We start from the raw sequence: 23549 nt of genomic DNA, 5'->3' as shown, positions 1-23549 counted from the left end.
TTAGGAGGTTTATCCAATGAAATTCAATGTTATTAGAGGATTCTCCCATGAAATTAATTGTTATTAATTATAACTTATGAATTTATCATGTATGTTCAATCAAAACTATCAACAGTAGGTTAAAAATAATAAGTATTTCCAAATAATAAATTACATCGTTTTCATTAATCAATCTGTGTAACACACCCATAACCTAGTTTTTAGATATATAGTAAAAAAAACTAAATTATACATGGAGACGTTGCCATAGGCGGCTGCCTTGTTATATCAATCATGTATTTCACACTTACCCATTACTAAACAACTTTTTTTTTTAAACTAAACATCATTAAAACAAACCTCTGACCCAAACGGGTAAAATGCCAGACAAACAACAGCACCTCCGACCCAAACGGGCAAAGGGCAAAAAAATTACAACATGTACAGAAGGTATTTACACCAGTCCGTCCACCTAATGTAATCACATATAGATCTATTTTTAGCTCAATCATAATAACCTCTAGATTTTACCTCCCCTATGATATCATATCTTGCAGGCTACAATTTTTTCTGATTAAAAACCACATCATTACTAAACAGCTATGGGGTGGTTAAGTCGCTACGTATCTTGCCTATGGACTTTAATCAAAGGACTACAGACATCCTTACCAACTACTCATGAATAAGAACGTCAATAAGGTTCTCTGATTTGGTGACGAAAATCTTTTTGGTTTAATTCTTAAATAGTTTTTTCAACATTTTGTAAAAGAAAACAATTGAATTATATGAGAAACTTTAAATAGTATTTTATCGATAAGATTCCTTGTCTTTTTGTTCTTTTCCTTAAAAATAACAAATACAAACAATTTGATAGATAAGTATTAAGTAGAGACTAACCAATAATACTTTGAACAATGAGTTAAAAGTAACTTTTTGCAAAATGTATGACAACACGTAAAGTGCAATTTGATTCGCAAAATCCCTTTATATAAGTGCTTCGGGTTCCTTATAAAAAAAATCGATGTGTGTATTGTATTTTATTTAAATCAAGTAGTTTTAGAATATTGTTATTTATATTAAATAGCTTACAACCAACATCTCAATTTATTTAATTTAAATTATTGTAAATTAGATGATCTCTGAGGCAAGTTAAAATTTATTTTTTATATAAGTTTGTGGGAAAATACACATATCGTCTAGTTGTTAAATCATCCGAAATGCTTTTGTTTCTTGAATTTAAAACTCATGAACTTGTGGTCTAATGATATGATGTCTGCCTCTTATAAGAGTGACCGTGAGTTTGAATACTTACAAGTACAAAATTGGGTGATATTTAGATAAAAAAAATAATATTAAAAAAGTAAAGACAAATTGAATGATTTGTGTGTTCGTAATTTCACGAAGCATGCGACAAATAGCATGACGGGTGAATTTAATCGATGATGGATAATTTGTCAAATATTTAAACTACTACAAACATAAGTGGCTGACATCAGCCGGTAATAGTGCAGCAATTCAATTGGGCAAAAAGGGCGGCAGGGATAATAGGGTCAGGGAGCTGCCTGACACTCTCCTATTGACCCAATAAAGTTACGATTTTATCCTAATTTAAATTTACGATTTTGCCATCAGTTTAAATTTATGTTTTCGCCCCCGCTAAAAATGAATTTACACTTTTGCTCCCAGCTAAATATTTCAATTTTACCCCCGGTAAAAAAAAGACGATTTTGCCCATTTCAATTTAGAGTTTTACCATTAGTTTTTTTCGTTAAAAATACGATTTTTCCCATGAGTTCAAAATTATGTTTCTACCCCCACTTAAAAATAAATTTACGCTTTTGCTCCTGACTAAAAATTCCAATTTTGCCCTCGGTTCAAAATTACAATTTTGCTCCGTATAAATTTATAGTTTTGCCATTAGTTTTTTTTCTCACAACCAAGTTACGATTTTACCCTCAACTTAACTTTACTTTTTCCCCATCGTTTTTGTTTGTTTTCCTGGTGACATTACAATTTTGCCCCCAGTGTAAAATTACAATCATGCCGGCAACTTCCTGGCACTCCCCTGTTGGTCCATTTAGTTTACAATTTATCCCCGAATTAAATTTATGATTTGACCCTCAGTTAAAAATTACGTTTTTTCCATCGTTTTAATTTTTTTTACCAAAACCATAAAGATTTTTTGTTTTAGTTGGTTTACTACGGTCTTATCATCGTTTTTGTTTTTTTTCCTAACAAAATTATAGTAGTCTTTTCTTGATTGGTTGAGAATTATTCGGCCATCGCCCCGCAACGCGGGCAGGGCATCTACTAGTTGGGGACATATGTGATATTTTGATTTAGAGTTAATTCCTTTTTTCGTCTCCGTGGTTTGTCAAAATCACTATTTCAGTCCATTAGTTAAAGTTGCGATTTCAGTCTCTGTGGTTTCACTTTCGTAACCATTTCAGTCCCTGTGCTTTCACTTTCGTAACCATTTCAATCCATTTATTATGTAAGTGCAGGGACTGAAATGGTTACGAGGTGGACTGAAATGGTTACGAAAGTGAAACCATGGGGACTGAAATCGCAATTTTTAAACTAATGGACTGAAATATTAATTTTTAACAAACCACAAGGACAAAAACAATAATTAACTCTTTGATTTAACACAGACCAAGTGTCTGAGTCATTAGACATCCATGTAATTTACTCTTTAAATTATCATTAAACACTTTTTAAGTTACATGTATGTTGTAGTAAAAGTAGGGGTGCTACATAGTGGGTTACGAGGGTCAAACCATTATAAAAAAGAAAATTTTACACAAACGGAAAATCATGTAATACATATAAATCCGATCATAACAAGTATATTTATAGGTTCACACGAATATGACGCATTCAACCCGAAAATAAAATTTAATTCTTTCTTTTCATGTGTTAATACTCCAAGTTTACAAACTTACTACCAAAATTACAAATATGTGTATCAAATGATTATGTTTAAACAATAACCCCGATTTTCATTTCTCTTTTAAATAACACACTTTTTTTTTTGGTAAAAAACTTACAAAATCAAATTTGGCAATCCGATTACTAAACTTGTTCAACCTAAAACCCACCCTAACCCGTTTAGATTAAACACAACTCTGCAAGTATCGTGTTGGATACCCATCATATTATCATATCATGTAAGAAACTCATTCATCAAAACACTTGGATAACAAGAAGATATAAATTATTACAAGTATGACTAACTAGCACATGTGCTTAATAATTGCGGTAACCCAATAACTATTTCTTTATCTATGGGGTTATTAAAGTTTCTTTTGGTTTCCGATTTCGTGTTATCAAGATTTTCATGATTTTATATTTTACGGATTTAAATTGTCAAATCAAACCAATTGATGGACACATGTCGATACGAGAGACATCTATTTTTTAGTTTTCTTGCGATATATTTATGTTTATTTTTATCTTAAAAATTACAAGTTTTAAAATAATTTATTAAGTTATCCCATATTTTAAGTCGACGTTTATCTATAATTATATCTCTATATTTATATTTATCTTCTAATATATACTTATCTTTAGTTTATTATTTTGCGAGTAAATTGCATAAAACGTCCTTTATGTTTCCTCAAACTTGCATGTTCCAGCTTTAATGTTTAAAACTTGCTAAAAACATCCTTTAAGTTTATTTTTGTTGCTGGTTTAATCCTTTATGACTAACCAAGTTAATTATCTCAGTTTATTTCCCTCACATGCCTAACATGTGAGGACCCACTATCGTTTGATGACCGACATCAACTGACTCGCAAAATGGAATGGGGATGTGGTGCAAACGCAACTGCCTGAAACCCAAGCAAAATTGCCTCTGTTTTCACCGGAGATGTAGTCCAAACACAATTGGATCTCTTAAATTTATGGGGCCATTCACATGGAGCAAGCCCCTTTTCATTCTGAGCTATCAACATTCACTCGGAGGAAAGATCCAGCCCGCGTTTCGCTGACTAAATGCCAAACAAGCCACATTTGCAGGTTGATAGCCTCATGTTAGTTCTGTATGTGAATTCAAATTGAAAAGTGCATATCATTTTTTTAATTGTTTTCCTCTTTAGTTTTGATTACTTGATTGAGATTACATGCATTAAGTAGGGAAGAATAAAAATTAATATTTAGGTACAAAGCAATGAGTCATGAATGGGGAAGAAGAAATAAGTGGATTTAATGGACTTTTGTAATACACAAGTTTATAACCTAATAATAGAAAATAAAAAAACAAGTAAAATGTTATAATATGTAAATAGTATATCAAAGTTCTTTTTACCAAAAACGTATTTTGACACTGTGTGTTAACTGATTACATTATATTTATTCAAGCCGTGTAGTACACGTGCTTATTCAACTCATGTTATACAAGGGTAATTAAAGATGTAATTTTTTTATTATATAAAAATATATTTAATCAACCCGTGTAATACACGGGGTTCTAACCTAGTATTAAATATAATAAAAATTGAACTTTGTAAGTAAATGAGTCAAAACTATCACAAATACAATAACAATAAAACTCGTATCGAGCCATTGTTATGCCATTGGTGCATTTTGATAAATTATAAGATGCATAGATGTATATTTTAAATTCATAACCTTTAACATCATTCTCAACATGAACTAATCACCTAAGCATTCCAATAGAGTATACTTCAAGAACACGTAAAATCAAACTTGTAATATGAAAGTACGAATCTCCATAGGACCCAACTCGACAACAAGAGCCGAAGGGTCAATGGGTCCACCTCTAACAGTTGGTGGTTCGCTCCCACTTCCGCCTTCAACCTTCCATGGCATCCTCTTCATCGCCGACTTGTCTTGATTTGCAGATAAGCTTGTTTCTTTAATCGTCTTGATCTATACAAAAATGATTCGATATGGTTACAATAGCAAGATAATTTGCTTATTTAAAACTATTAGTGTGACGGTGTACCGATTTTGCAGCAAACATTTTCTTCAGTTCCACTTTGACTAAGGTCGAAAAGTCGACATCTTCACCAGCCTAACAACATTCATACATGTAACAAAATGAGTTTAGAGAACTTAATCAGAAAGACAATATATTTTTAATTAGTTTAAGTTAGACAATATTTTGTGAGTTAATTTTGTTATGATTTTAATTAGTTTAAGTTAGACAATATTTTGTGAGTTAATTTTGTTATGAAAATAAAACTATGTATATAATCATTTTTTCTATGAAATAAAACTTACCTATTATAATTCTATTATATAAGTACTATAATATATTTAAATAAAAAGATATAGTATTACACCTATTACAAAACACAAATTAATAACACACAACTAAGGTCGAGTTACCTCGTACAGATGGGCTAACCGAAGAAGCACACTTCCGTCCTCCAATTCCTACATAAACAAAGGTTAGATATCAAAGGTGCATTTGTGAATCATTGTGTAACAGCTCAAAATGTTACCTGAAGTGTAATTAACGCAACGTTAGGGGGCAAACTATAGTCCGGATCCATTGTTGTTGACCTTGTTGAGTGTGAAGCTTTATAATCATCTTGAGTCTGTAAAGTAAACGATTGTAGATGATGCATTCTGAATAAACTATCACACGAGTCTAGAAAAGCAGGCCAAGGAGCCTAGCCCTAGGTGAAGTAAGAGCCCAAACCAAAGGAAACCATCATCAAGAAGGGCAAATGGTTTGAACTCTCAGAGGACCAATTGACTCGGTTGACTTGTGGACGTTAGTAGCTAGATAATCGTAGAGGTGGCGATTTTGACCTACTTTTTTATTTATCTTTAACAAGGCAAAGGAGTAAAATAAATGTAAAAAAACACTAAAAAGGGCATGGGAGTTGAAAGTAACACTATGTTTATTTATTTTACATAAAACCTCAAAGAAATAGGTTACTATCTACTGAAATGATATGACTTGTGTAATTATATTTGACACTAATTTTTTTTGGGTCAACCCAAACCATTGAAACCCGTACAAAAACTAACCCTGTCCCATTTTGACTCGTTATACAATACGCCCATTTGCCACCCCTTACTATACGTTACAACACACACCTCTTTCAAATGGTATGCAAACACAAACATACCTCATGTGTAAAGGCTAGGAGGAGAGGTGAATAAATCTCTTGGCCCGTTGTTCTACGCCACCGTGATCCGTTACCATTGTGGTCAATACTCATATAATAATTTCCTCGAATCTGAAACCATGTTGCATTTCGAAGTCTTAGCATTCGTTTCATATATCATCTATTTCTCTTTATGGGTCCCATCTGCACCTAGATGGGACCCAAAAAATCGGGTAAATGAAAATACAAGTGTTTAAACTACCATACCGTAAGTCCTTGACAGGTGCTATTACTACACACAATCTCGTCAAGGGCTTCACCCACTCCTCTATGATCATCATACAACATACGCCTTTGAAAAAGGAAAAAGAAAGAGTTAATTACTGTTTTCGTCCCTGTGGTTTGTCAAAAATCACTATTTTAGTCCATTAGTTTAAAAGTTGCGATTTTAGTCCCTGTGGTTTCACTTTCGTAACCATTTCAGTCCCTGTGGTTTTACTTTCGTAACCATTTCAATCCATTCATTCTGTTAGTACAGGGACTGAAATGGTTACGAGGTGGACTGAAATAGTTACGAAAATGAAACCACAGGGACCAAAATCGCAATTTTTAAACTAATGGACTGAAATAGTGATTTTTGACAAACCACAGGGACGAAAACAGTAATTAACTCAAAAAGAAAATATTCGGTCACTTTTATACACATATATGGAATCGTAATAATATCATCACAATATCTCCACCTTTATTATAATTATTAGTTTTCATCCATATAGGTTTTTTCCATTTATTATGCCTCTTCATCTCTATATGTACTCAGAGGTTTTTTCCTTTCTTTGAATTAATGAAAACCAATTACCTTGATTTCCTTCCACAAGATGATCAAAACTAAATTTAACAAAACGGTGGGGAGTTTACATCAAACCGAATGCTCAATTTCTATATCGATCATGGAATTTTAATAGAAACCACTTGCCCACACACACCATAGCAAAACGGTGTGGTTGAACGAAAACACCATCAACTTCTCGAAACCGCTAGGGCACTCAAGTTTGAAGCAAAATTATCCTCAAAATTTTGGGGAAAGTGTGTCATGACAGCAGCCTACATCATAAATCGACTTCCTTCCAAAACCATTGGAAATAAAACGCCATATGAACTTTTGAAGCTTTTTGGTTGTCTTGCCTATTATTATAGCACTGACGCAGGAGGTGATAAGTTTTTGAGGAAAGGGCGAGACTAGGAGTGTTTTTAGGTTACCCACCGAGGACCAAAGGTTACAAAGTGTATGGTGTGGAACATGGCAAAATTGTTGGGTTCTTTGAAAACGTCTTTTCATACGACACCAATGCATCCCGTGACAAAGATGATGAACCTGAAATTTTTGAATTCCTAGCATGGTATTATGATGATCATGTTGGTAAAACCATAGATAGAGAAGTTGAAAAGGAGGACATGGAGGGTGATAACACTATTAGTAATATGGCAGAAAACATGCATAGGGATGAAATACCCATGAAAGTTGAAACAAATGACAATGAAGATTAAGAACAAAATATAGAACCAACTATGGCCGAACTTATGTCCAAACAGAAGACACAAGTGTGGCAAATGATGAACCGACAAGAGAAAAGAGAATTAGAAGATAACCTGCTCGATTAAACGATTTTGTTGTAAAGCTTCCCCCATATGTCTATCCTGTACAAACCGCACCAAGTCAAGAATCCTCAACACTACATCCTTTGTCCAATTTTGTTTCACATGAAAAATTTTCTAGTTCTCACAACGCCTTTTTAGCGGCCATCAATTCCAATGATGAGCCAATGAACTTTAACCAAGCTATGCAGGATGAAAGGTGGAAAGAGGCCATGAAAAAAGAGATCCGTGCTTTTGAAGAAAATGGTACGTGGACCCTCAAAAGCTCACCAGAAGGAATACGTGTTATAGATTCAAAGTGGGTTTATAAGGTGAAATATAGGCCAAATGGAGAAGCTGAGCGATACAAAGAACGTCTAGTAGCAAAGGGCTTCACCCAAATGGAGGGAGTCGATTACCACGGCACCTTCGCCCCTGTTGCGAAACTTGTCACTATTAGAACTCTTCTAGCCGTGACAGTCAAGAAAAACTAGACCATCAATCAACTTGACGTGAACAACACCTCCCTAGATGGAGATTTAAATGAAGAGGTCTAATTGAAGATACCTGATAGAAATCGAAACTCCGATTAGATAAAGTAAAACGAAGAAGATAGTCGGCCCAATTCGAGATGGGCTATTCTCCAAATACAAGGTATAAAAACCTTAATTTTAAAAAATAAACATTCACCCCTAAAACTAGATAATTCTGGAAATTAAAAGACATGAACATAAGGCAGTTTTCCCCCACTCCTCCATCTCCTAGATTCTAGGATCTTGCCCCCAATTCCTATTTTTTTTTATTATTTTCCCGCCACACAGAACCAACTGGATCTGACCCGACCCAGTTTGACCCCGACCCATTCTTGGGTTTGTATCAATACTGCCTGCCCCAAAAGACGACTTGTCCTCGAGTCAATAAAAAGGAAGTTGGCCCGTTTGTAGCTCGTTTTCCGAAGCAATAAACAGCTCCAAAAAAGGGGGGATAACCAACTGCTGAAACCCACCGATGAGCAGCCAGCTTTCCTGTAGTATGTTGTAGTATGGTCAAGTAAAAGCCTTTGCATGACCATTTAAACACCTCTGAGATAGGAAAAGGAAGTTTCCCAGAAATCAACTTATCTACCCATGATATTAATGGTAGAGAATTCATAAAATATTCTAATAAGGCCCCTATTGTGGATAAGATATTGTCTTTTCCCACTGTTGCACAAGGAAGTTTCCCAGATGGTGAACCCTTGAAAAACCCACCAGTTTGAATTTAATCTTTGAATTGAACCCTGATTGTATCTCTCCTCGGAAACCCAAGACAACATAATCTCACCTTCAAGTGTACTTGACCTGCTACTTAAAATATCAATCTCTGATTTCGTCACTATCTCAACCGAACTTTGTTCCTCCATAATCAAGTTCAAATCTCTCCCCAAACCACCAATTTTCTCCAACCTTTTTTGATTAAACTCCGCCACCATGTCCTTCCCATCATCATTGGCTTCTTCACAGTTACAGTCATCCCCCGTTAGACTATTCCCACCGGCTTCCGTATCCAGACTGGATCCAATATGGTACCCCTTGTGAAGGTAATCACGTTACAAGAAGTTGGCACTTCTGATTTTATGGGAATGGTTTCACATCCTTGGCACCCGGAGGGTGTTCCATAGATCCGAACCTTGATTGCTTCAACATCGTCCTTCATGGTTGCAAAAATAGCAACTAATCGTCTTGCAAATTATGCTAACTGGACAACAATCGGATCAGGTCTTGAGCCTTCGATTTTGATCTTACTATTCCGGGTCTGAACCATGAATGCGTCGATTTCCCGAAAATGGAACCAATGATAGAAACCAAAACTCTGATTAGGGAAAGTAAAACGAACAAGATAGTCGGCCCGATTCGAGATGGGCTGTTCTCCAAATACAAGGTATAAAAACCCTAATTTTAATAAATAAAAATCCACCTCTAAAACTAGATAATTCTGGAAATTTAAAGACTTGAACATCAGGCAGTTTTCCCCCGCTCCTCCGTCTCCAAAATTCTAGGATCTTCCCCAGTTCCTAATTTTTTTTATTATTATTTTCCCGCCACACAGCACCAACTGGGTCTGACCCGACCCATTCTTGGGTTCGTATCAATACCACAAGGTTTTTCTAAGGAAGGGGAGACTAGAGTCTGCAGGTTAAGAAAATCACTTTATGGGCTCAAACAAGCATCTCGAAATTGGTACCAAAAGTTCACGACTTCTCTTCTTGAACTTGGCTTTAGACAATGCAAGGCAGATTATTCTCTTTTCATCCATAAACAAGGTGAGAATTTTGTAGTTGCCCTAATTTACGTTGACGATGTCATTGTGGTTAGGAACGACATCACCAAAATACAAAACACAAAGGATGAGCTTAATAAGCAATTCAACATCAAGGATCTAGAGCATAGAGCATCTTAAATACTTTCTTGGTATCGAGGTTGCTCATACATACATCTGAAGGTCTACTCTTGACCCAAAGAAAATATACCCTAAATATTCTTGAGGATTGTGGGTTGAAGGGGTGTCTGCCAAGTTCATTTCCTATGGAATCCAATTTTAAGGTAGATAAGGGAGACACAAAATCGAAAGTGGACACATATTGTTACCGACGAATAGTGGGACGATTACTATACTTGCAAGCTACTAGACCCCATGTCACATACTCTGCGAATGTTCTAAGTCAATTTGTTGCTGACCCGAGACAAAATCACATGGATGCACTTCATCGGGTCTTGCGGTACATCAAGGCCACCCTAAGGCAAGGTATATTATTACCACGAGATGGAGGTTCCACCCTCACGGCATATTGCGACTCTCGTTAGCTCGGATGCCCTTACACCAGAAACTCTAGAACTGGTTATTTACTTCTCTTGGGAGGGGCACCAATTTCTTGGAAAACGAAGAAACAGTCAGTGGTCTCAGGTTCTTCTGCTGAAGCAGAATACCGTCCCATGCCTTCCACTGTTAGCGAGGTCTTATGGATGCGGTGGCTCTTACAGGAGTCAGACATACCCATGACAGGACCAACACCTTTGTTTTGTGATAACCAGGCAGCTAGACACATTGCAAATAACCCAGTTTTCCACGAACGGACTAAATATATGGAGATGGATTGTTATTTTGTGCATGAAAGAGTGGAGACACAATAAATTAGGCCGCTAAACATTAATTCCAAGATGCCAATTGTTGATCTCTTTACAAAGGGACTAGGAGCAGCCCCGCCAACTTGCACACTCCGACTTGAGGGGGAGTAATGGAATCCACCTTTATTATAACTATTAGTTTCCATTGATATAGACTTTTTTCCATTTATTATGCCTTTTCATCTCTATTGTACACCGAGGTTTTTTCCTTTATTTGAATTAATGAAAACCAATTACCATTGATTTCTATATAAATGAGACTAGATATCATAGAAAACGAGGATCAATCACCTATGAAACATAATCTCCATTTGCCCGTTACTGAGGCTAGCTCCGCCAGTAGCCCGATCAACAAGAATCGACAACTCAGTTTTGTTGTCTGTTGTAAACATCCCAAGATTAAGCTGCAAATAACACATTTTACAAAACACACATTCAAAACTATTGGGCCATGTCTTTGTTAAGGCTACCAAGAGTTACCGGGTAATAATTCCCGGCAACGGGTTGAGTGACTTCAAGCGGCCAGTCTTCTCTGTAATCCCGTACCTGATAACAAATCTATAATTACTTCCCTAATACAAATACTAGCAAGATTAACCGTAGAAAATTATAGCAAAACACATATCGGGCTTTTAAGATTTTACTCTTTTGAGGAAGTCTCTTCCGTTAGAATCGGTATAGAACAGCTTGTCGGTGACCATATCAGCTGTAATTCTTGTAATCACTTCTTTTGCAACACCGTCATCCGTCGGAATTGGACCGATCTAAAATCATATTCATTTTTTTTAGAATTTAGTGTTCTAAATATAGACCATAAAATTTAATATATAGGGTCCTTATACAATTTAATATACCGACCCACTCTATGTGGGTCCGCCCCTGCATAAAACAGATAGGATATACTTACAGTGAACTCAAATTCAGCATGCTCTTTGTCTTTGTATAGTCTTGTCACCTGAAAACAAATAATCACAAGACATTTAAACAAAAACCACCGGATCTTATTAAACAATGTCGTATCCTTCTGCAGCATCGAGATCCTGACCTGATAGATCCACGGGTTGAATTGTTGGTGAACCTCTTCAACGAGCGGTCCACGAATGACTTTAACAGGTACCTAAAGGTGAACCATTTTAGTACTTAACGAAGATATGGCCCGGCCCGTTGCTTTCTTAACCGACAAGCGCAAGCCAAAGAGGTAACTATATTTGAAATAGGGGAAGAGTACGTACTGATCTTGAAACAATAACTGGTGGTGAGTCACTCGGGTGGAAAATGTATGCTCCGGAAGGCTGTGGGAAAATATAGTAAGTTTAGCCTAAACGGGTTGGGTTGGCGGGTTCAACCCGAACCCGGAAATTTTAGACAAACCTGAACACGACCCGAACCCGAAAATCGTGTCATACATATGAATCAGAACACGACCCAATATTCATGGGTTGACCGAACATGATCCGTTTAAATTTATCTCCTGAATTTTTTTCACAAGTTAATATATTAAAATTAAAATTTACTAAAACAAACTGAAATTTATATAATACAATTACATTTTAGTTATAAAATCTTATGTCAAATTCTCTTTCTAAGTTATAATTATGGCATAAAATACATACCCAATTTAATTTATGACATAAAACATATTTAAAAAAATATAAATATAATAAAAATGGATTAAACGGGTCAACCCGCTAACCCAACCAGGTTGACACGAGCCCAACCCGTTTAGCTAAACGGGTCCGCGGGTTCAACCTGAAACAGACCTAAACCTGTTTAGACCAAACCCAAACCCAAACCCATGAATTTCGTGTTAGGTTCGTGTCGTGTTTTCAGGTCAGTGTAAGAAATTCAAACCCCCAAGTTTAGGAATAGTAAGATATTACGAATAGCCGCTTGTCTAGGTAAGAAGTTTTTAGTTTCACTATCTGGGGCCCATCTCCGCCATGGAAGTGGGACCCACAAAGTGAAAACAGGCCAAAATATTATCGCACCTGGTTACCCGCTCCACTACCATACCAAAGATAGCTTTGTTGTATCGGTAAATCAATCTGGAAATCCAAGAATACTAGTAAAAAACAGAAAACCGTCATTTTATCAAGTTTTAGTGACGAAAAAGTAAAAACATAACTTACACTGGTTCTAGAATTAATAATTCTTTTTAGTTGTCCAGACTGCAATGAAAACAACATCTTCAAACTTCCCGGTCCGATTTCAATAGTGTCATTTTGTGGCGTATGATCTGCCACCGAAACAGCCGTAAAGGTACCTTTTCCAGGTGTTTGGGTAACAAAGTAAGTGTTCCAACCCAACGGTGGCACAGATGCTTGAAACAAAAGCCAATATTTCGGAACGTCTTTAGGTGAAATTCCTAAATAAGCCTCTGTGTAAAAGCTTCTTAGGTTGCTTGTTATGTTATCAAATTCTATGAATTGGGCTTCAACCGTATTGCCCTCGTTGTCTTGGACGACAAAGTTAGCATCTTTGACCTGTCGAAACCAGTTCGGTTGACCCAATAATGCTTTTAAATTTTTACAATTAAAATGGTACAAAAAGTATAGCAAATGTTGAAACTGTTTTGATCGTAATAAAGACTTACAGGGATCCTGATAACATCCGTGCGATTCCATCCAAGAGCGTTATACGCGACAATAACCTGAATAAAAACAAGATTTCTTTAATGGAATAGTCATAATAAATAACTGATCTTTATATTTTGGAAGCTGCATTACCAAACTCTTCCCAGAAGGAATGTTTTCGACCGGTGGGCAAAAACTTATATTGAGCAGCGGACACTGACAGAGAAAATTACCGTCAAATGAATCGTTACAAAAATTAAAGAACAAAGCTGGTGATATTAAAATATAATAAAAATATAAAATATATAAAATTAAATATAAGTTTAAATCATCATCACCTGGCTAAATGTGGATGTGGATATGGTGCAGTTACTTGTAGAACTTGTTAGGCATGATAAAGCTGAATTGACAACAGCCTCAGCCTATGGGAAGTTATAGAAAATGAATATGCATATAAGTCACACTTTGGTTAAATAGAAACTTTTCAATTTGAAAAGAGTATATTGTCATTTTCGTCCATGAGAGCATCCACAGTAGAGGTATTTTTTCGTGTTTTTAAGGAGAGAGGGTGTGAGGTGGAGGAGAGAGAATGTAGTGGTGTATGTGAGAAAAAATGAGAAAAAATGTAGGGAAGAAAGGTTTGTGAGTGTGATGTAGGAGAGAGGAGAGAGAAGATAAATATTTGATGGGTATTTTGTTTTTGAGAGGGCAAGAGAGAGAAATTTATGGGCAGGAGAGAGGAGAGAGGATAGAGAAATGATGTTTTTATGGTTTGTGAAAAGATCATGAGAGAGAAATGATTTTATTGGTTGGGCAAGCACACACGTGGCACTTAAAAACGTGATCTAAAAACATCCTTACTGGAGATGCTCTGAGGTTTGACCACTGTTGCGACTTTCATCCGAATGTTTGTTTTCCCGAATCTGGGTCCTCGTGGTTTCAAAATCTTGTCATTTCCGTCCCTGAGGGCCGTCGCAATAAATTGCTAAACCTTAGGAACGAAAATGGCAAGATTTTAAAACCACGAGGACCCAGATGCAGAAAAACAAACCTTTGGATGAAAGTCGCAAAAGTGGTTAAACCTCAGAGACGAAAATTGTTAGTTATATTAAACTTTGTTATGTTTATATTTATTCGAATTTATAAGTAGACAATATATGTATGATATGTACTCTATTATTAGATGATAAGTTTATGTATGCCGGTGATAAGCGGGTGATCAAATTCGAATAACTGCCGGAGGCAGTTACCCGCCAAAAATCAACCGCCAAAAATCTATGTATTTATACAAGATTTCCGGCAACATGAACATGTTATCAACACATTCTTATTTCCGAAAGAATTGTCCATTACCCTTTGTTCTCGATATCCATTGTTTTATTTATCATTCTGCATCATGCAAATCCAATTCGGATCTCTCACTAACACCGACCCAAACCCAACTCTTAATTCCGCTGCATATGTTTCTTCTGATCCCCAACAAAAATGACGATTTACTCGAAAGATAAATTACAATATTACCTCGAGAGCTCCAATTGCTAAGCGTTTTTGGTAGTCATTTGTTGTATGTTGTTTAGCAGTACCGGAAACAGCATCATGATGTTGCGCAATTCCTAAAGCATCCCCAAGACTCAAAGTGTTCGGACCGTTATTTCGCCTTCCAACCAAAAACTCAAGCTGCCTTGATGCCTGATTTATTTCTCACCAACTTTTATTTTGAAATTATTTCTACAAATGGGAAGTTAGTAAAACATCTTATTTTTATAGTTTTACCAAATAATATCCGCTCAATGATCGTACGTATCCTTTGAAGGCAGGGCGACTTGTAAAATAACCCGTCCAGTAAGAATCTCCATTATTCGCGTATCTTCACACATAAAACAAGAACATTAATGAAACTTTGTAAAACTGATTAGATTTAAGAAGGTTCTAGAAGAAACTAACGGGAAATAATCATGAGTTTTGAGTGGCCAAGATATATTTGAAGCAAGTTTTGCATCTGTGTATATAGATGGAGTGGAATATAACGCATTTACTCGACCATCCTGGAATTATAAACATATTTGACATAAAACTAAAAACATGAAATGGGATAGAATTATTATTGTTAATATTATACCATGTTAACATAGTGAATTAGTTTGTCCATCTGCTTAAACCAAGATTCCGCATATTGGTATTTGAAGTCCTCTCCCATTGTCCACATAATATGATTTGTCCTTGTTACATTTGCCTGTTTGTTGTAGAGTGAATTTCAAGGATTGTCCTTTATCTTTATACCCATTTTCAGGCGCTGTCCTTTATGTTCAAAATTGACGAGTCTTGTCCTTTATGTTTTCATATCATACACGTTTTGTCCTTTAGACCTAACCCAGTTAGTTTTTTCAGTTAAATTTGGTCATATGCTTTGCACATGAGGGCATTTTTGTCAATTTAATGGTAAGTTCAGCGGCAGATTTACAGCTCAAAGCTTCTGCAACATTTGAATTGACAAAAATGCCCTCATGTGCAATGCACATGACCAAATTTAACTGAAAAAACTAACTGGGTTAGGCCTAAAGGACAAAACGTGTATGATATGAAAACATAAAGGACAAAACTCGTCAATTTTGAACATAAAGGACAGCGTCTGAAAATAGATATAAAGATAAAGGACAATCCATGAAATTCACTCTTTGTTGTATTTACAAAAAAAAAAGAGTGAATTGCAAGTTTTGTCCTTTATCTTTAGGCAATTTTGTAAGTTTTGTCTTTTATGTTTAAATTTGACGAGTTTTGTCCTTTATGTTTGAAAATCAAGCACGTTTTACCCTTTGGGCATTAAAAATCAAGCACGTTTTGTCCTTAAAAATCAAGCACGTTTTGCTCCAAAGGGTAAAACGTGCTTGATTTTCAAACATAAAGGACAAAACTCGTCAAATTTAAACATAAAGGACAAAACTTGCAAAATGGCCTAAAGATAAAGGACAAAACTTGCAATTCACTCAAAAAAAATCATTATTTCCAAAAAAAAAAAAGTTAAATCAATTTAAAATAAAATAAAGAAGGTTACTTGGAAGACTGAAGCGTTAATGAAATCATTAACTCGTTTCTCAACATTCATATCAAAGAGAAGAGGTTCGTCCTATAATTTCATCGTCGTAAGAAACAAAATATTTGTGAGTCCACTTGTTAGCAGGGTATTGGTGAGTCCCATGAGTTTTCCCCAACGGGTTCTCATGGTCAAATTACCAAAAAAAAAAAGAATATCAAATTTGTAATATAAATAAAAAGAAACTTCTCATTTGAATGTTAGCAGCGGAACCTGAACGGGCTCAAAAACTCCGCTAACTTCAAAATTAAATCCATCGGGGGGACTATAGTGTCTCGGAAACACATTGGTGAATATCTGAGATGATGAACCGAATGTTTTTGAGCCACGCCATACGACTTCAAGACTTTTATCACCCTTCCGTTTTGCTCTATCTTGATAATCAATCCGTGCAAAATGTAGTGAATCAAACCCGAGCTGAATAACAGCAAAATCACTCATACAACATATTACTATTTTACCAAAACATACAACACTTCAAACTTTTTTGATGATAAACGAAGAATTTAGAACTACCTCTGCTCCTAAAAGATAAGCTTGAACGGCAGAATGCCCAAACGGATCAATCTGCCAACCAGCCCGAGGAGTTACGTTGAAGTTAGACTTTATTAAATCATGGCCCAAAGTCGTTTGATCGATCATGTCTATGTAGTGTGTAGCTGCTTCATCATGCATGCACCAGCCTCCGTTTCTAGTCCAGTAATTGTTCCAAACAAACGTTAAAACTCGGGAATATAACTGTATAAAGATTATGTATTAACAAAACGTGTGTTGATCGCATACACGAATTCTAATTGGCCTGTAGAAACGAGCTTTTTCACTTGATCTTTGATCCCCTCACTTTGAATTAGCCACCATCTTCTGAAAAAGGCCTGTTTTGTGGATTAACAGCTTGTATATTGGTTAGTCCTATTTTAAATTAGAGTGAATTTCAAGTTTTGTCCTTTATCTTTAGGCCACTTTGCAAGGTTTGTCCTTTATGTTTAAATTTGACGAGTTTTGTCCTTTATGTTTAAAAATCAAGCACGTTTTACCCTTTATGTTTAAAAATCAAACACGTTTTGTCCTTTATGTTTAAAAAATCAAGCACGTTTTGTCCTTAAAAATCAAGCATAAAGGACAAAACGTGCTTGATTTTTAAACATAAAGGACAAAACTCGTCAAATTTAAACATAAAGGACAAAACTTGCAAAGTGGCCTAAAGATAAAGGACAAAACTTGAAATTCACTCAAATTAAATTAAAGACATGAATAAATTTGTAAATTAAGGCAATAAATGATTTACACATTTTACACTAATAAAAAAAAAGGAAAGCTGATTGATGGAACTCGGGTCTAACAGTTTGTTGGGGCAAACCGCCCATGGGCCCCGCACGTCCACTCATAGCCCAAGTTATTCTCATATTATGTTTGGGCTATTTATGTAACGTTTTCCCAAGTCTAGCTGGTCCATGTAAAAGTTTGTTTACTCTTGGGAGTCGGGTCCTATGCAGTTATAACGGTCCAAAATCAAATAGCGGTCAAGGTCCGCTTGCGGTGTGCACATATAATGTATATATGTGTGAGCGCTCAGGGGGCAAAAGTGAAATGGTACTAACTATAACGTTATTTTACTAATTTCGTGAAAATAACGTTAAAAGCGGCGGATGGTTAATCATGCATCATGTGGTGACGTTGATAGCTGAAAGACACGGGGGTACATGCAACAATCAGTCTCTGTCCCGATTGTTTGAGTGTTATGTGTCTTAGGTCCAAGGCTTGATACAAAACTACAATCGAGCTGGGGGTCTCACTGGAAGCAGCCTCTCTGTTCCTACGGGGTAGAGGTAAGGCTGTCTACATCTACCCTCCTCAGACCCTACCTTTGCTTTGCTACTGGTGGGATTTACTGAGTATGATGATGATGATGATGATAATGATGTTATAGCGGTAATTTTGTATCATGCATATTGTATGTATTTATATGTATATAAATAAATATATATTGAAAAATGTTAATATTTTTTTCAAAATTTATAGTAATATCATATTATCATGCAAAATATTAGTAGTAATATCAGAATCCAAAACATGAATTGAGGAAGTCCAGCGATTTAAAGATTTAGGTTTAATTTTGTTGAATGATGAACTGATGAAGAACCAGCGAATGAAGACTTTTAGTCTCGATTTCGGTTTATTTTTGGGTTTAGGCCTTTACTTTTGGGTGTATTTATACACAAAAAGTTTATTAATGCGGGCTTTACCTTACTTTTGGGCTGATATAAGAAAAACCGCTAAAAGCAGTGCTACGACCGCTATACGGGTTTCAAAATAGCAGTCCAATAACAGGATTTAGCACCGCTAATAACGGGACCACTATTTGGACCGCTATGGGTTCGTATGTCCGCTAAGCGCTATAGCACGACATTGACTGCATAGGTTGGGTCAACTACGTATCACACAATAATCTCAAACGGTTTTGAGCGTTTGGATTCAAAACGCCTATCCAAACACACACTCAACGTAATCAATATAAAACAGACAAACTGAAGTTAACATAATACCATTTCAGCAAATATGAATTTCCTGTTTGGATCACGGAGCAGGGACATAACAACCGAATCGAGCACATTTTCAACACAGGCAACCTATACAACACCACATCAGGAACAAATTCAAATTTAAAAAAAAAAAAAAAAAAAAAAAAAAGCAACACACAATCAATCTGCAAGCATGAAAACATCAAGTCCAAATCATAATATATGAATGAACCTGTATACTGTTATTTGATCCAATAAAGTACTGATCAATTGTCTTCAACCAACCCACATCATCATGTGAATGTGGAACCAAATGAACATTCAACTTCCCCTCAACAATGCCACCACCAGTGTCATACCCACAAGTCAACTCACAAGAAAGAAGAACACAAACCACAAATGCCCATAAAAAGTTGGGAGTTTTTAACAAATGAGACATGTTTTTCCCTCAAATTCAAAGAAGCCTTATCTACATCCACATATATGATGAAATATAGTGCCAAAATATAACGACTTTTTGGCATTGGTTTGGTGGGATACAAACAAAATAAACACATCGTTGTCACTCAGCCGGCGGATTGAGTAATAGATTGGGTGGAACAATACTAAACTGTTTGTGGTCGCTGTATTCTGTCCAAAAAAATTGATCTTTTCAAGATTGGCGTTCAGGAGTCATGATCATCAACAGTTTTGAGTGTTTGGATAAAATCGACATAAAACAAATATATGTTACTTTGGTGGGTGGTAAGAAGGGGCTTTCGACAAGGAAGGGCTTCCTTCTAGGCTCATGTTCGATTTTTCGTGATGAATGTTGTAGGCATGGATAACCTTTTTGAACCAACTTATTGATTTATTAGTTTTTTCAAAAAGCTAATAAAGAGATTTTGTGTTTGGCAAATCTAAAAAGATTTTTCAAAATGACTTTTTGTGAAAGAGAAAAAGTCATTTTTGAGAAGTTAGGATAGTGTGACTTTTTGAGCAACTTATAACTTTTTGAGCTCTTTTAGTCATTTTAGAGTAAACTGCAATTTTGGTCCCTGTGGTTTTGGCACTTTTGCCATTTTAGTCCAAATCTCAAACTTTTTACATCTGGGTCCCTGTGGTTTGCATTTTGTTGCCATTTTAGTCCAAAACTCAAAATATCTCATTTTTAGTGTTTTAAGGTCCCTTTTTTGTCTTTATCTGCAGGGGTAGTTTGGTCCATTTAATTTTCATTAAATCAATTCCTTTTATTAAAAACCCCAAATATACACCCCCCTCTACCTTTCTCTCTCGTTCCTGCTATACACCACACTTCCACCACCAAACCAATTCCTTAACTCTCTCTACAAACTCTCCCTCATATATACAGATCCATCGCCGAAAACCCACCATGAAAAACCCTCAAATCCACCACCGTAACCACCCAAAATCCCCAAATATTCACTAGAAACAAAAACTCAAAATCCCCAAATATTCACTAGAAACTTCATAAAACACCCAAAATCCCCAAATACTCACATTTTCACTTACCAGAAGTGGATGAACCCTAGCTTTCTTGTGGTTGCTAAATCTACTGCCGGAAGTGGATGAACCGTTGTTGGAGTTGTCGAGATTGATCACCGGAGTGCTTGAATGATGTAGAGAGATGGGGGCGGTGGTGGTAGATGGGGGCGGTGCCATCGAGCTCATCATCTGCAGGTCGCCGGCTCCACCGAGGGGAGGGAGAGCAGTGAGAAAGAGAGGTCGAGGGGAGGGAGAGCAGTGACCAGAATAACATGGATCGGAGGAGGGGGGCTGTCGTGGGTGTTTGTTGTCGGGTTTACGGCCGGAACCGGCTGTTTCCCGGTGACCAATGAAGAGACGGAAGAGCAGAGGATTGTGGTGTGGTGGTTCGTCGAAGGTGTGGCGCCGGAGATCCTCGACGGCGAGTCCGGTCGCCGGATCTGAATCTGAGAGAGAACATGGTCTTTGTGTGCTGCTGGACTTGAGAAATGTGTGTTAGGGTTTTTCTATCTAGTGACATTAAATAGAAAAAGATTTAAAAAATGACTAAAATGCCCCTGCACTAAAGGACAAAATGATCAGTTTTCAACAGTCAAAATAGAGGGTTTTTGGATTTTGGACTAAAATGGCAACAAAATGCAAACCACAGGGACCCAGATGTAAAAAGTTTGAGATTTGGACTAAAATGGCAAAAGTACCGAAACCACAGGGACCAAAATGGCAGTTTACTCGTCATTTTACATCAATAAGCTAAGCCAAACATTTTTTAAAAAACAACTTATTGACTTATTGGCTTTTCTCACCTTATAAGCTAATCCAAACACTTTTTTAAAAACTCCTTTTCAAAAAGTCATAAGTCAATAAGTCCTTTTCACAAAAAGTCCTTTTCACAAAAAGTCCTTTTTAGGTTAAATAAGCTTAGCGAAACATGCCCGCAATCTATCTGCAATACTAGCAAAACAATCTTAGTGGGTGTTTGGGATTTCTTATTTTACACCAACTTTTAACTTATTGACTTCTTAAAAGTTAATAAGTTGAAAAATAGTGTTTGACAAACGGAGGACTTTTAAAATGACTTTTACTTTGCACTTAATAAAGGGGTTTTTGAGAAGTCACAAATTCTTAGTTCTTAAAACCCAAAAGTACTTTTAGGGACAAATTCCCCATTAACCCCTCCACAACTACCTTCATCTCAGCCGCCAACATCTCCATTCATCATCTCCAACTACCTAGCAATTACTCCATCTCTGTTCATCAATTACACCAGACTCCTACTCATCTCTGTTCTCATTAATCTTCAATTGATTGTTGATCGATTGTTCTGTTCATCTGCGCCAATAGTCAAAATATAGTAAAATTGATTGTTGATCGATTGTTCTTTTCATTTGCGCCAACATCCCCATTCATCATTAATCTTCAATTACTCCAATGATGAAACAATGGTTAACCGGGCAGGGTTAACACACTGGTCTCGTCAAGAAGGGTTAATCCCTTCCTCTCGAGGATCGCTGGCTGGATCACCGGTGGTTGATCTCCTGCACAAGGAAACAAGCCGTGACTCGTAACAAGGAGGATGGAGTGGGGGGTGCTCCTTGTTACCACTCTCCGGCGTGAGAATCAGTAGTTTGCTTAGGAAGCAAAGTAAGATAGTAGTAGTAGTGAGAGAGTTGTGAAGAGATACCTCAAACCTGGTTTGGGGTTGGTATTTATAGCCGAGGAGTGAAGGAGGATGATGATGGATGGACTGACAACGTGCTGCACCTTTGCAGGTGTGTCAGGCTTGTCGGTTATGGAGGTTACGCCACGTCAGTCCATTGCTTACGTAGCTCTGACAGGAAACTGCCATTGGTGCCACTTGCACTGTGGTGTCAGTCCCACTTGTTGAATGCATAGGATGCGGTGCAAGCCGCATCGCTACGTGCGGTAACATCTGAAGTTACCGCGTCTCCTACTTGTGATCAAGGAATACGCGAGATGGGGTGCTAGCCGCATCGTCGTCTTGCCTGCATCCCTTGTCGTGACGAAAATGCCCGTATGGAGCGGTGTCAACCGCACCGTTACGTTCATCTCCTTCTGTGCCTAAGGTAAGGCTTTCTTTGTATTGATAGAAGTGTTCGCTGGATGCGGTGCGAGGCCGCATCGCTGTGAATACTTCCGTTTTCATACACCAGATGCGATGCTATGTCGCATCACTCTACCGTTCTCATGTTCCATGTAAGTCCTCCTTCGTTACTAGATAGATTGGATTCAACCCTTGTGCCGACGCGTTCTCGCATGGGCACAAGTAGGTTGTTAGCTAGTGGGGGTTTTGATAAGGGTAATGGTCACTCGCGGTCGATGCTGACGCAAAATCTGGGACCATACCCCTTCAAGTCCCCCCAGTCTAGTGTTGCTGCCACATACAAGTTGTATGTGGGAGGAGTACTGGAATATGGTGTTTGGAAGGTAGTTTGGAGTCTGGAGAAGATCCTAGACCATGTGTGGTCTTTTCTGTATGTAAATCAAGCTGGAGGTCTGGAAGGGTCATCTGACGCCTCTTCCGTATCGGTGAAGGAATCTTCGTCTGATGCGAGATTCTCAGCCGATTTATGTCACCAGGTGGCTTGCCACCTGTTGTTGTGTCGAAGGTCTCTTGGAGACCTTGTTAGTAATGCTGCACAAACTTCGAACCAACCTCTGAGATGGTGGTTTGAAGGTATGTAGAGGTTTCCCATCCTTTAAAGGTGGGCTTTTCTTCATACCAATTGTTGAATTGGTGCATGAAGAAGAAAAGAAACTTTTGGACCAATCTTTGAGACTGGGATCAAAAGTTGTTGATGCTTGTAAGTGCTTTGCTCAAGCTCTATGTTCAGCATCTAGCTATGAGACGACGATCCCTTTTTTGTTGGGTTTTCGTGTTTGTCGTCATAGCTCTCTAGTAACCGCACGTTCTTTGCGGTTACCTCGTTGCGTCATTGTTGGCCATGTTTGGTCGAACAACGTATATTCGTACTATGGGTAAATAAACATGGTCATAG

The 23549-nt window shown here is 36.9% G+C and overlaps 1 protein-coding gene across 4 annotated transcripts; it reads right to left on the bottom strand.

Moving 5' to 3' along the window:
• Nucleotides 1–4564: 4564 nt before the first annotated feature.
• LOC110915454 (alpha-mannosidase) lies at nucleotides 4565–19835 on the bottom strand. 4 transcript variants are annotated; one of them, XR_004883465.1, is made up of 28 exons: nucleotides 19280–19491; nucleotides 19072–19155; nucleotides 17312–17400; nucleotides 17045–17219; nucleotides 16742–16945; nucleotides 16490–16561; nucleotides 15557–15670; nucleotides 15382–15482; nucleotides 15211–15304; nucleotides 14959–15126; nucleotides 13776–13859; nucleotides 13591–13653; nucleotides 13458–13514; nucleotides 12994–13347; nucleotides 12853–12909; nucleotides 12097–12156; nucleotides 11910–11981; nucleotides 11772–11819; nucleotides 11509–11628; nucleotides 11345–11410; nucleotides 11156–11268; nucleotides 7716–8267; nucleotides 6333–6417; nucleotides 6087–6197; nucleotides 5451–5546; nucleotides 5335–5382; nucleotides 4949–5017; nucleotides 4571–4872 (listed from the first exon to the last, which is right to left on the bottom strand). XR_004883465.1 is itself a non-coding variant. In XM_022160154.2 (27 exons), the coding sequence occupies exons 1-27, from the start codon at nucleotides 19484–19486 to the stop codon at nucleotides 4684–4686; spliced, it is 3000 nt and encodes a 999-aa protein (XP_022015846.1). In that variant the 5' UTR covers nucleotides 19487–19835; the 3' UTR covers nucleotides 4565–4683. The 4 variants fall into 4 exon arrangements, 2 of the variants coding, with proteins under 2 accessions (XP_022015846.1, XP_035840993.1); XM_022160154.2 differs by lacking the exon at nucleotides 7716–8267 and having other exon boundaries at nucleotides 4565–4872; nucleotides 19280–19835; XR_004883466.1 differs by lacking the exons at nucleotides 6333–6417; nucleotides 7716–8267 and having other exon boundaries at nucleotides 4565–4872.
• Nucleotides 19836–23549: the final 3714 nt, after the last annotated feature.

The sequence above is a fragment of the Helianthus annuus genome, chromosome 16 (genome assembly GCF_002127325.2).
Source record: "Helianthus annuus cultivar XRQ/B chromosome 16, HanXRQr2.0-SUNRISE, whole genome shotgun sequence".
Classification (NCBI taxonomy): domain Eukaryota; kingdom Viridiplantae; phylum Streptophyta; class Magnoliopsida; order Asterales; family Asteraceae; genus Helianthus; species Helianthus annuus.
Note: the sequence above shows the minus strand (reverse complement) of the source record. Positions and strands in the feature narration are given on the sequence as shown.